The sequence below is a fragment of the Podarcis melisellensis genome (assembly GCF_964234715.1).
Source record: "Podarcis melisellensis genome assembly, chromosome: 1".
NCBI classification, from domain to species: Eukaryota; Metazoa; Chordata; class Lepidosauria; order Squamata; family Lacertidae; genus Podarcis; species Podarcis melisellensis.
Window position 1 is genome coordinate 22,314,165 of NC_138528.1, and position 14,563 is coordinate 22,328,727.

A 14,563-nucleotide genomic window follows, 5' to 3' on the forward strand; every position below is an offset into this window, starting at 1 on the left:
GAAGTGGATAATTTAGCCAGAGTGGCCAATTTTGCTGTGTTGTGTAATCACACCTGATGCAGAGAAAGACAGCATTACTTACCCTCAGAGGAAGTGGACATTACAGTCAGGACAGACCTTTGTAGGCAAAAGCCCAGAGTCTCACTCAGCGGAGAGCAGCCTGACATATAAGTCTTGAACACCCCAACACCACCCATGGTTACTGCAGTGATGAGTGTGCTTGTTCTCAGAACCCCATTTTCAGATTATAATAATTATCCTTTAGCTAAATGTTCCTCTGGCTAAGTGCAGTGGGGTCATATCAGAAAACAGGTGGGTTGCACATATCACTGTCCTGCATAATGATGAAGTTTATGTTCCTATTGCAGGATAATTACCATTTTCATGGTGGCTGCCTGCCTCTTAAGTCGTGGGAAGACGCAGGTAAGATATGTCACAAATATTTCAACGTTTTATACAGAGAGATTTCATGACCGTGGACTGCCAAAGAGGAAGACCAGGACACAGTGCAACATTGGATTTGTGTTACATTGTTGGCTTGGGTCAAGACAGAACTAGAGCCTGACATTTGCAATAGACTTATTATCTCATTCAACTTGGTGGTGGTGCGTATAATAATAATAATAATAATAATAATAATAATAATAATAATAGCAGTGTTATATGGCCTTTGTAAGAACAAAAATCAATAGTTGCATCAAAAAGTAGAAGTTATGGTAAACTGACTTAGCAAAACCATGTATCATGACTAGTAAGAACCCAGCATTGCTGGAACTGCAGAATAATAATAATAATAATAATAATAATAATAATAATAATAATAATAATAATAGAACCCTGGTAGCATAGCTGTCTCTGGGATGCTAGGAGCACAGTCTCTCTCTTTTTGGCTCTGAGGAACTGCAATATGAAACTGAGGAGATGGGGGTAGAGATGGAGATTCTGAGGAGAACTGTAAACAGGACAGAGAGACTGAGGAGATTACAGAGAGGGAATAAAGGATCCATATTGGCAGAAACAGTAGCAACAGTTTATGCCTTTTGCCGTCACATAGAAGCTCCTAGGCCATCTGAGGCCTAGCCCTAAAGCCAGCAATAAGTTTGTGAGATTCTGAATGCTCACCTGGCCAACTTGAAAGCTGGACTCTGCTTTTATTCCGTTGCTTAGAAGTGTTTTAAAAATCATATACTTGCCTGAGCTGTTCCTTTTCATCCCTCACCTCTTCCCTCCTTCCTGTTAAATAAATTCTAGCTGTTGCCTTTCAATTTAAATAATTTGCTCACTAGTTGCTTCACCTACCTATGGTGGACATTACACATAGCAAAAAAAAAAAGAGGCTAAAATAGGACACATGTTTTCATAAACATTCCACATGCTACTTTATATGTATAAGATGCAAATTTAGAAATAATTGCTGCAGTTTAATTAGAAATGCATCTGATGTGCATATGTCTGCAGCTCAGTTGGTAAAGCATGAGACTCATAATCCCAGGGTTGTGGGTTTGAGCCCCACATTGGGTGAAAGATGCCTGCATTGCAGAGGGCTGGACTAGATGACCCTTATGGTCCCTTCCAACTCTACAGCTCTGTGATTCTGTGACCATGGTAGGGGAGACTGTGACCTACGTTGCCTGCTCACTTTTCTCTCCTGATAGAAACTGCTGATAGGCAATTTCAAAGCCCCTGTGGCCCATCTTATGGTTTTTAATCTTGCATATGACATTCTCATAATGAATTCTGGGAACTTTAGTTTCTTAAGGGTGCTGGGAAATGTAGCTCTGTGAGGGGTAAACTAGAGTTCCTAGGATTATTTGGGGGAAACCATGTGCTTTAAATGTACGGTACATTACCAGCCTTGGACATCAAATATAACAACAACAACAACAACAACAACTCTGAGCAGCTTTCAACAAATATTAAAAATATATTAAAATGTCACACATTAAAAACTTCCCTGAACAGGGCTGCCTTCAGATGTCTTCTAAATGTCAGGTAGTCTTTGACATCTGATGGGAGGCCCTCTGCCTGGTTCCCTGTAGCTTTGCTTCTCGCAGGGAGGGAACCGCCAGAAGGCCCTCGGTGCTGGACCTCAGTGTCCATGAAGAAGGATGGGGGTGGAGACACTCCTTCAGGTATACTGAGCCAAGGCCATTTAGGGCTTTAAAGGTCAACACCAACACTTTGAATTGTCCTCGGAAACGTATATATGATGTCTTCCAGTATTATTAAATTTATATGCTGCCCATCTCCTAAAGGGCCCTAGGGCAGCAACAGAGCACTGTCCTCTTGATAGTCCCTCAAAAAACCACAAAAACCACATGTGCATGGCACAGTTAGGCAAGCTAAGATGCTGGTCCAACACTTAACACACCCCTTGTTATCCTCATCAAGCAGGGCGTTGATGAACACAACCTTCATTGCATTGTCAGGAAATTCTCACACGTATTCATGGATCACACTGGTCCATGAACGCTGTGAACCCAGTTTCCTTGGAACTTGGCAGGCAGGCTGAAGAGTCTTGACTAGTGGGACAGCTGGCTGAGCTGCTTGCACAAGCTGTCCTCTCAGGGTGGCAATCTGCTGGGCAAAGGCTTGGAGTAGACACCCATGATTGCAGCTGCCCCCCCCAGCACCTTCCTCCATTCCGGCACCTTGAGAAGGTGTGGGTTGGATCAAACTGCCCTGGATGTGGGGCATGGATTTCATTTTCTACTATAGACTTTATTGCTCAGTTCAGTATGTTATGGAAGCAAGGCAAGGATTACTGGTGCATGGCTTGGCAACCTAAGATGTTGATCCAGCCCTAGACACGCCTCTTGTATTCCTGTTGCAAAGGAGCAGAGCAGGAATGGCATTAGCTCAGCAATACACTGGGATTCCTAACCCATGGACTTCTCCCCTGGACTACACAGATGGCACTCAGGGCCTGGCTACGATCTGGCCCTACCATCTGGGTTCCTCTCTAAGATCATCATCAGGCATCATATTGAACTCCTTGCATTGTTCACCCCAGTGAGCCCAGCCTCTCCATGATCTCACCATGGGGCTGATGGCATTATCGCCCTCCACCCCTTCTCAGCCTTCGGATTTGCGCTTATGTGGAAAGCAGTCAGTTCAGGGGCCTGAACATCAGGGACACAGCCCTTCTAGTGATCAGGTATTGCAGGCAGCCGTGGTGCTATCTAAAGTCTAAGATGTGTCGCACTTCAAGTTATTCTTCCCACTTGATGTTCACTGGGGGGGGGGGCTGCTGTCAGATCAGTATGAGTGTGGTGGAGGGGGCAGGGATAATAAGGGTGGAGAGCCAGAGAAGTAACCAGAATGTGACTAGGTTGATTTGTGCTTCAACGACACAGGACCCAAATCTGAGGCCTTCTAACCTGTGGCTTCATGCTCAGGTGGTCTTTTCCAGGTGATTAGTGCACATCAGCAGCTTTCATATAAGTGGCCTTGGCTCCTTCTAGTAGCAGCTGGCCTTGGCTCTAGTTCTTGTAGCAGCTGTTGCATAGCTTTCAATTCTTGGTCAAAGTCAGTAGCTGAAGCAACCAATAAAGTATGAGTGAAAGGTGCATGGGTGGAATCCATAGCTGGTAAGGAATGGAGTCTATTGAGTAGAGTTCTAGAAGCAGTTGTGTACAAATTTGGGAGTCCAGTGCAAGGGATCAAAATGAGCCGTCTTGCTGAAGCTGTCAACCACCACTAAAATTGTACTGTGGTGCTGAGGTTTGGGTAGTTCAGTGATGAAGTCCATAGAAACCATTTCCCATGGTCCAGTGGGTGTAGAGGGTAGTTACAGGAGGCAGGCTGGCCCACTAATAATAATAATAATAATAATAATAATAATAATAATAAGTTTTATTTATATCCCGCCCTCCCCAGCCGAAGCCGGGCTCAGGGCGGCTAACAACACTAAAACAGTACAACATTATAAAACATTATAAAAATGAATTAAAATCAAAATTGATGGCAACCATAAACTAAGGTTTTGTAAAGATTGCCAAAGGAGGGAGTCAGGCTGCGCCCTGACCAAAGGCCAGGTGGAACAGCTCTGTCTTGCAGGCCCTGCGGAAAGATGTCAAGTCCTGGAGGGCCCTTGTCTCTTGTGACAGAGCGTTCCACCAGGTTGGAGCCGCAGCCGAAAAAGCCCTGGCTCTAGTTGAGGCCAGCCTAACCTCTCTGTGGCTTGGGACCTTCAAGGTGTTTTTATTTGAAGACCGTAGGTTCCTCTGTGGGGCATACCAGGAGAGGCGGTCCCGTAGGTACGAGGGCCCTAGGCCGTATAGGGCTTTGAAGGTTAAAACCAGCACCTTAAACCTGATCCTGTACTCCACCGGGAGCCAGTGCAGCTGGTATAGCACCGGATGAATGTGATCTCTAAGCGAAGACCCCGTAAGGAGTCTCGCTGCGGCATTCTGCACCCGCTGGAGTTTCTGGGTCAGTCTCAAGGGCAGCCCCACGTAGAGCGAGTTACAATAATCCAGTCTGGAGGTGACCGTCGCGTGGATCACAGTGGCTAGGTCAGGGCGAGAGAGGTAAGGAGCCAACTGCTTAGCTTGGCGGAGATGAAAAAATGCCGCCTTTGTTATAGCTGCAATCTGCGCCTCCATGGAGAGGGAGGTATCGAAGATTACACCCAAACTCTTAACGGACGGTGCTGGCACTAATTGCACCCCCGCAAGAGATGGGAGTTGCCCCCTCAGTCCCATGTCGTCCCGTCCCAGCCAGAGGACCTCTGTCTTCGAAGGATTTAACTTCAACCGGCTCCCACGTAACCATCCAGCCACAGCCTCCAAGCATCTGATCAGTGTGTCTGGGGCCGAGTCTGGGTGGCCGTCCATCAACAGATAGAGTTGGGTGTCATCAGCATACTGATGGCAGCCCAGCCCAAAACTCCGGACAAGCTGGGCGAGGGGGCACATAAAGATGTTAAAAAGCATCGGGGAGAGTATTGCACCCTGGGGCACACCACACACCAAGGAGTGGCGGGATGACAATTCCCCCCCAAGCGCCACCCTTTGTCCCCGACCAGAGAGAAACGAGCGCAGCCATTGAAGGACTGTGCCCTGGATCCCCACGTCGGCAAGTGTCGACACAATTTTTGTACATTATTGCACCTATTTTTCTACATGGTGGTTTATTTTTGGCCACCAGAATTCACGAGCGACTGTGTGCAGGATTTATGTTGTCTGAAGTGTCCTGTAGTGCAGTGTTTCCCAACCTTGGGCCTCCAGCTGTTTTTGGACTACAACTCCCATCAACCTTAGCTAGTAAGACCAGTGGTCAGGGAATTGTAGTCCGAAAACAGCTGGAGACCCAAGGTTGGGAAACGCTGCTGTAGTGGGATTATCATGGTATTGCTTGAGCATTTGGGCTCTAAGTTCTCATGGTGGCACATAGATTGCTTTAGGATGAAAGAATAGTCCACCCTGAACAGAGTAGCTGGTGGAGCTGTCAGCATTAGGGGAAGTTAATTCTTGCACTTTTCCCCCTCAACAAAGGGATCTTTGTTGCTCCTTTAAGGACCCCTGACAGTTAAGTCCAGTTTGGGGTTGCGGCACTCATCTCACTTTACTGGCCGAGGGAGCCGACGTTTGTCCGCAGACAGTTTTTCTGGGTCATGTGGACAGCATGACTAAGCTGCTTCTGGCAAAACCAGAGCAGCGCACAGAAACGCCATTTACCTTCCCGCCAGAGCAGTACCTATTTATCTACTTGCACTTTTTGGCGTGCTTTCGAACTGCTAGGTTGGCAGGAGCTGTCCATTATCAATTGTTCTGGATGAAGGGTTCAGTTCAGGCTCCCACTCTGCTCTGGTGCTGTTGTATTCTGGCTTGCAGGAGAAGGCATCCTCTCATCAACTTTGAGTGCTGAGTATGTTGGCGATCTTGAAATGGAACCAGGTGAAAAACTGTGACTCATGGAACTGTCGTTGATTTAGTGGCTGGGCAATCCCTAAGTTGGGGTGGTCCATCTGAATCTCTATAGTGTGTTGCCACACCTTGAAAGTGTCTTTGATGTCTTTGCACCAGATGGTGTGGTTCTGTTTGGGCAGGGTTAATTCTGGGGATTAGTACATGTAGGGACAAGCTGCTCCTCCCATCTCTTCAGCCTGCAGCAGAATCACCCTAGTAGCCACATCAGAGGCATCAGGTTCCACAGCAAAGTTATGGGACAGATCTGAGTGGTATACGATCAGTTCAGAAACAAAAGGTTCCTTTAGGTGTTCAAAGGCTTTTTGTGTGTCTGCTGTCCACTGAAATGACTTCTTTCCCTTAAGACAGTCTGTGAGTGCGGTGGTGGTTTTCAAACCTGCAGTAATCATTAGCAAAGCCAAGAAGCTTTGCAAGTTTTTGTTTGGCTTTGGGGGACTGCCAGGTTAGCATGCCATATGTTTGGTATGGGTCCATCTCTACCTCTTGGTGGGAGATACAGGTATCCAAGGAAGTTGATGCTGGAGAAGTCAAACTTGCACTTTTCCAGCTTGACATGGAGATTTTCCTGGGGTGTCTCCAAGCAGATAAAGATTTTGTCTGGTTAAACCACCATGAACCTGTCAAGAAAGTATCTGAATATGTTGCTCATGAGGTGTTAGAAGATAGCAGGGGCATTGCAGTAGCCGAATGGGATGACAGTGTATTCATAATGTCCATATTGGGTTTATAAAGCAGTCTTCCATTCATCCCCTTCTTGGACTCTTACTAGTTTGTAGCCCACTCTGTGATCCAGCTTAGAGAAGATATTGACGGTGCATGGCCTTTGAGCAATGAACAGTGATTAGGGATGGTCATCCTGTTTAGCGCACAGCAGTTGTTACTCCTGATTTCTTCTTCGAACAGGATCGGGGCTCCAGCAGGAGATATGGAAGACAGGATGGATCCTCACTTGAGGTTGGTATCAATGAATTCTCCCAGTGCTTCAATGGTACCATAATAGGGACAGTGAGACGGGAGCTGATACTCCTCTTTTTTGCAGAACACGCCTCTGTCAGCTGAGTATTTGGTGGGAATCTTCCACTCGGCTGCCCTCACACACATGAATGGATCATGCTATGAACTGATCCCAATTTCCTTGGAACTTGACCAGTGGGCAGACGAGTCTTGATTGGTGGGGCAGCTGGCTGAGCTGCTTGCATAAGCTGTCTTCTCAGGGTGGCAATCTCGTGGGCCAAGGTTGGAGGGCTCAGTGGACATGGATTATTGCAGCTGCCTGCCCACTCGCAGCACCTTCATTCATCTGAGCACCTTGAGGTGTGGGTTGGATCAAACTGTCCTGGATGTGGGACTTGGACTCGGATCTCATTTCCTACTATAGATTTCATTACTCAGACCTGTATGTTCTGGAAGCAAGGACCACTGTTTTAAAGGAGCAAGGCATGCATGGCTTTAGCATAGCAAGCTGGATGCAGCTCTGGACTGAGCAAGCAAACGCCTGAGGAACTGTACCTGAGTTGTCTGTCTGTGCCAGTGCTAGCATCTCTGTGCCCTAGGTGACAGAGAAGGCAGCAGGGCCACCTAAGAATCAGACTGGGCATCAGCCACCTCCTCAGTGGGCAGGGGCATATCGGTAGAGGCTGATGCAGGCTGAAGCTCTGGTGGCACCAGGGGCAGTGCTGGTGGCAGAGTAGTTGAGGCTGGTACTTATGAGCTAGGTGGCAACCTGCTGAGATCCCTCACCTGTAGACTCTTCCCCACAATGCACAGATGGGAGTCAGGGGCCAGGCCACAGTCTGTCCTAACCGGGTTCCCTCCCCAGAATCATTGTCAGGCACCATTTTGAACTCCTCCCACTGCTCATCCCAAGTGGTCCAGCCTCTCCAGGATGTAAACAAGGGGCTCATAACACATGTATCTGCTGATGTTCCCTTTCCTCTTTCCCTTAAGGGTGTTTAGAGCAGCGAGTCCACTCTGGAAACTCTCCTTCTGTTGAGGTTTTTAAGCAGAGGTTGGATGGCCATCTGTCATGGATGCTTTAGCTGAGTTTCCTGAATTTCAGGGGGTTGGACTAAATGACACCCCCTCCCCCGGCTTCCCTTCCAACTCTACAATTCTATGAAACAACCTCAAAGTATTACATCATCAAGCTTAGTCCCCCCCCCCCTCTAAGGTTAAGCTCTAAAAACCCTTGCAAGTCTAAAGCAGAAGCTAATGCTGATATATGGCCCTCATCAATAATCCCCCTCTCTATTTATCAGAGCAATCCTGCAATTAAAAACAATTGGTTTTACTAGTGGGGAGCACTAATAGTACAAGCACACTAATGAACTGATGCATGCATGAATGTTTGTGCAGTGTTTTGTTAACTAAAAAAGGCAAGCAGCCCACCTGAAGCCCGTAGGGAAGAGGAAACCTAAGGGTTTATCTTCAATTGTTAGGCCAGGAAGAAGCAAGAATAAGAATACTTTAAGAATAAGAATAAAATGCACCTAAGAATAAGAATAAAATGCACCTAATTCTTCTGACCCCACTCACATTCCAAGAGTGTCTTCTATAAGGTTTATATCCATAGATATAGATGACAGGTATCTCATATAACTTCTGTACCTTGCCATAAAGCCGAGGGATAAGTTGAGAGTTAAATGTTATAGGTTTTTTTTGGGGGGGGGGATACTTCTTCAGGCATTTGGGATATTTAAAAATGAAGGGGAAAGATGCACAGTAAAGTTCAAAGGCCTGTTTCTAGACAACAGTCATGTTTAAATTGCAAGAAAAGCACCACCTAGGTTGGGTTAAGTGCATCATTTTTGCTTTGTTTTATCCTGCTCCATTACTAAAGATACAAACATTACCAAAGAATATTTACATTACATTATGTCTGAAAAACAAGGGAAAGGTGGGCAACTTCTCCCATCCTTTCTAAATGGCTCCCCTGGCTATACAGTGGTACCTCAGGTTAAGTACTTAATTCGTTCTGGAAGTCTGTTCTTAACCTGAAACTATTCTTAACCTGAAGCACCACTTTAGTTAATAGGGCCTTGTGCTGCTGCCACACCGCCGGAGCACGATTTCTGTTCTCATCCTGAAGCAAAGTTCTTAACCTGAAGCACTATTTCTGGGTTAGTGGAGTCTGTAACCTGAAGCATATGTAACCTGAAGCGTATGTAACCTGAGGTACCACTGTAGTCAACAAAAGAGAGATGTACAGTAAATAAAAATACTGCAATTTTAATTCTTTTTGATAGGTTGGCAATGTATCCTTGCAAGTCCCTTCAACGAAACAAATGCATTTATGCTTCCACACAGTGGAATTATTAAGTTTCATGTGCTTTAAACAAGCTTGCATCCTGAATGGCAGATTGCTGTATTTATAGAGAGTTGAACGCTGCTAGTGGCAAACATTGGAACAATGTGGGAAAGTGATGGGAGAGAGGGTAGTTTCCTGAAGACCTCATGTTCACCCAGCAAGATCCTCTAATGGTCTGCCAGAAGATGCATGATGGAATTTGGAGAAACTAAAGCCAATTATTTAGTTGAGCCACCTGGTCTTTTGAACTACAGCAGTAGTTTTTACCAAACTCATTTTTAGCTTTTTTTTTTTTAAAAAAGAAACCTTTAAAAATGTATTTAAATTTGTTGTTGCGTTTTTTCCCTTCCTTGTCTCTTTCTCTCTTTGAAAAGAATATCAGAATATTGAAAACTTCAAAATCCAGCTTGTGCAATGGGATGGGGTGAGAGACATAGGTACAAAATACAACTGTGTATGTACTATACCTTTAAAGCACCCCCCGGCAAGAAACCTCAACTGTTGTTTGTTATGGGTGCTGGGAATTGTAGTTCTGTGAGGGGTAAACTACAGCTCTGAGGATTATGGGTGGGTATGCTTTGTGTGTCCTTTAAGGATATGGTGTGGTAATTTTGCAGTAGTTTTACATCTAGGGCTCTTCCACACTTCACTTGTCCTGTGCATTTATTTATTTTTTATTTTTTAAATTTTCTTGTCCAGCAACTTTCCTGGAGAAAACACACACTTTACCACTGAATGGGGACAAATGGCAACCCACGCAAAACCTGATTGCCATTTGGTTCAATTCACTGTTCAGCTGTGGGTTTTCTTGGGTGAAAGCGGCAGGCCACATGGCAGTGTGGATGAGCCCTTAGTTAAATAATTGCACATTTAATGACAAGAGTAAATCTAGCCCTGACCCAAAAGAATGGAACTGTGATATTATCTCTATTGTGCACATTCTCTAGTGGTAGAATGCTTTGGGTTTAGGATCACAGCCAACTAGGAGTTTAATCATGGCACTTGTGGGTTCTTTCATTCACCTACGTTATCTTATAGTGGTACCTGAATTTGTGTGTCTGCTGCAAATTTCGCAACTCAGCACCAAAGTGTGGAAGGGAGAATCCTAATTCATTCTGATCTGTGTTTATCCAGGTTTCCATTGACTGAGTGTCCTTTTCTTTTCTCTTTGTAGCAACAATGCTCAAATGGGTTTGAGATGGACCGTACCTCGGGCCAGTGCTTAGGTAGGATTTTATTGCATCAATTCCTTTGAACTAGGACTCAACTGACTCTTCATTATGTACAGTGCCTTTGTCTGATCGTAGCATATTGGTTATGGTTCTGTCCTTCTGTATGTCTGCTTCAGGGTGTTAACTGCATCTGCTACTTTCTGTTCCTCCAGAGGGTAGGACCCAAATCAATGGGTTAAATTACAAAGGGATTTCAACTAAATATTTAGGAATAATTTATTGGTGGCATGACCTGTTTTCCTTTGTTAGAGGTGTTTAAGCAGAGGCCTCTATCAGGGATACTTTAACATCAGATTTCCTGTATTAGCAGGGGGTTAAACTAAATGACCTTCAGAGTCACTACCAACTTTATGATTCTAAATGGCTATAGTTAGGGATGATGTCATTAATACGTGGTGACAATAGCCAGGCTGCTGGATTGTGAACGTATAATCTAGGTTCAAATCCATACTTGCCAGTTGAATCCATGTATTCACTTGGTGGTATTTAGTATGACCACCAAATCTTTAGTTAGGAACATAGGAAACTGTTATATATTGAGTCAAATCACTGGTCCATATTGTCCACACTGATTGGCAGCGGTTTTCAGACAGGGAGCCTTCTCAACTCTAGCTAGAGATGGTGGAGACTGGACTAGGGACCTTCTGCATGCAAAATAGATGCTCTCCCACTGAACCCTCCCCAAAATTCATTCATTTGTTAGCTCTCTGGCAGAGGAGACAAAACAGGAAGAGGGTCTCCAAAATGGTGTCTGCAGTCTAATCTTATTAATCAGTTTGTATCTGTCTGAAGTCAATTCATTACGACACATGAAATAACTTTCAAATGTTGGTGAGAGCTAAGAGGAGATCTGAAACAAATCCTCAGAGTTTAATATCCTGTAACCATGTTTATGCAAGCAAGAGTGTAAAAGAAGCTTGCAGTTCCAGATTAAGAGCCAAGTTTCACAGCTGCCAAATCAAACCATCAGTGTCGGGGGTGGTGGTGGGGAACCACAAGCCTGAAATTTGCATCCCAATGTTCTTTTACAAATGTGTTAGTGGAAAAAGGCTACAGGAGTTTGCAATTAGCAATGAAACCGTAGTAGAGAAGGCAATAAGAATGGGATCTTTTACATTTTCACTAGAAACGTAAGAGTAGGATAAGATAAAATCATGTGGGTTAGATGAGGCTTTTTGAGTAGTCTAGTTTATGCCAGACCTCCCTGTTGGCCTGTGTTGATCTTGCCAATGCAGGTGTACATTTTATTGCACCATTAGATGGTTCTTAGCAGCTGTGTGACAGGATGTTAAAAATGGGAAATTGCATTACTGCTTCACCTTGTGCACAAACCATTACCAATCTGCATGACATGGCAAGACCAAGGTAATATCAACGAGCCTTCCATTGTTTAAGTTAATGAAATGTATGTATGTATGTATGTATGTATGTATGTATGTATGTATGTATGTTGAGTTGTTTCCAGAGTGCCCTTTAGTGAAAAGAAGGGACCCATCCAGGACTGAGATCCAGTGGAGGCTCCCACTTGAGAACATATGGGGAGGCACATTTGGCCCATTATCCTCTGCAGCCCCCTCTTCTGGGCAGCTTTCCCCATAATGTTCAATTCTCCACTGCTGTGGAACTGCTCTGTTGTTAGCCATGAGCCATCAGTACATCACACAGTGCAAGTTGGAGTTAACTCTTTCTTAGCAAAGCCACAATCTGCAAAAGAGTGTCAGGTCTAATGAACACATAGCGACTCATCTCTGGTAGGTCTTGCCCCCATGAAGCAGTTGCTGAGACTGAAGGTTCCCACAGCCTCCCCACGGCTGCCTAAGTCCTCTCCTCTCCAGGGTTTCCCCCAAGCAATCTGATACTGTGCTTGCATGAAGATAACATCTCCTCCGCCCTGTTCATGCCTCTTCTGGTTCTGCGAGATCAGGGAGGAGAGGAACCTGTTGCAGCAGGAGGGGGAGCCACACCTGACTCTTCACAAGCCTGACGCATTTCTGCTCTTGGCCTCTGTCGTTCCACTCTACTGCTTCAGCCTCTGCCTCTGATTTTGGGCTTCTCTTTGCCACAGACTCCGAGCTCACTAAACCATGTTACCTCCTCAGCTTCTGACACCTCCTCTTCCCAGTCTTCTCCCTCTGACCACTAGCATTCCTGGGCTCTGAGCCATCTTCCCTTGGTGGCTCCCCACCTGGTTCCTCCCACCATTCCTCTGCAGCCAACCAGTCCCTGACATCTGTGGTGTTTTTAGTGTGGGCTCAAGCACGAGTACATGAGAGGTTTTGGGCAGGGGGGGGGGATGACATTCTGATAGCTTGTGAGGACACATATCCTCTTCCCCCTGGTGCAACTTGAACTCCCATCTCCTGCTTGCCAGCTCCATACCTCATGTTGTTAGCCAATGGATGCTGTTGCTGTCAGTATGGTACGGTGGCTGCCCTTCTTGTGACCTGCCCTGCCCCATGGCTGCTTAACAATGACCACTCCCCACATCAAATGGGGGCTCCTTTTGCGTGGTCGCACGCAGCCCCCGGATCCCAGTATGACTCCTGGTAGTTTGGGCTGGCTTCATCCTCCCCAGGCTGGATACCTGGAGGTCTCTGCCTACCTCAGCCAGTCGCCCAATCCTGCCTGGGGAGGCGTTGCCAGGGGATTGGCCAGGTATGGGGAGGTACCATCCTGCCCACACAGCAGAAGGTGAATCTTACCTGCGAAGTGGCAGTTGACTCCAGAGCTTCTCCCACCCTCCCCTCCCTCAGTAAAGTCTTCTTTTGCAGGTTAACCTCTTCTCCACAGGTATGCAGGCGCTGCTATGTCAGGGTCACTGTTGAAGGGCCAGAAAGGAATTTTCTTGCATTGGCAGGTTTTGCCTTCCCCTTAGCAAAACATCACAACTTTGGTAGTTTCAGGCCTTGGGTAGAATCCTTTAGTCTATCTTCCTAAATGGGGGGGGGGGAGCGGTGAACCACCCTTGTGGCGGTGATCCCAGGGTTTCCCTTTAAAGGGGTATTGAGGGGAGGCATTGGCCATACGCCGAGAGGTTGTCATTGCTCTCCCCTGCAATGGCGGCAAAACGGGGGGGGGGACTCTCTGCTTGAACGTATGTTCTCCAGAGCCAGCCCAATCCCCACACATTCTAGATAACCCTGATGTCTCCCAGATCCCCGGCTGAGCCAAGGTCTCCCTACATCCAAAACTTAATAAAGTTGCGGCCAGTTTTAATCCCATAGCACGTTGTCTTGAGTCATTATTACGCTCGGGGGTCGCCTGGGGTTGGGGGGACTCCGCCTATCCACGCAAAAGGTTCTTTCCCACTCATGGTTGGTCTTGAACCTTTGAACCCAGAAGGACTGTGCAGAGCCCCACGTATTGGCAGCAAAGTGAAGGTTCCTTCTACCTTTTTGTGGAGCCTAATGGAGTTCTAGAGGAATGCCTGAGGACTGGCCATGGTGGGGCTGTTGCAAGCTCTGCCTCTGCAGCTGATGGTATGGGAGGCACTATGGGATAATATTGCCTTTGGTGTGTATATGAAGGTGCTGGGTGCGTGTGATGTCACTCTCACAAAACCACTGGCTCCCTCTCTGTGGGCGGCATGTGGGCATTGTCACCAACATAGTCCTGGAGGTTTCTAGAGTCACTCCTGGGTTGAGAACACAGTGGATGTGGCTGACGTTCTGCTGGTGTGTAGCAGCATCATATTTCTCTCCTGAAATAGGGGGAAACTATTAAAAATGCCTTTCTACCCCCCCCCCAAGTTAGCGATGGCTTAATTTAAAAAATAATACTAGTAATATTGAGTTTTCCTGCACTTCTGTAACAAAAAAGGCACTTATATTGAAATGTTTATAAATGACCGCTCCCCACATTAAATGGGGGTGCCCTTTGCGTGGTCGCGCGCACCCCCCTGGACCCTATGCAGCACCATTAGCACAGGCTTGGATTCGCCTTCCCCAGGTGGGATACCTGGAGGTCTCCGCCTACCTCAGCCAGTTGGCCAATCCTGCCTGGGGAGGCATTGCCAAGGTGATCAGGCCAGGTAGGGGGAGGGACCACCCTGCCCACACAATAGGGGGAGGATCTTACCTGGGAATCATCAG

At 46.4% G+C, this 14,563-nt stretch overlaps 1 protein-coding gene across 2 annotated transcripts in view; it reads left to right on the top strand.

Annotated features, from left to right (window-relative positions):
• FBLN5 (fibulin 5) overlaps positions 1-14,563 on the top strand; it is a 58,979-nt gene that overhangs the window by 3,490 nt on the left and 40,926 nt on the right. Inside the window, exons 2-4 of one of the 2 annotated variants that reach the window (XM_081912923.1) lie at positions 369-423; positions 6,837-6,887; positions 10,415-10,466. In XM_081912923.1, the coding sequence (XP_081769049.1) occupies positions 369-423; positions 6,837-6,887; positions 10,415-10,466 (158 nt within the window). The remainder of the gene's footprint in view (positions 1-368; positions 424-6,836; positions 6,888-10,414; positions 10,467-14,563) is intronic. The other variant, XM_081912924.1, reaches the window with a different exon arrangement.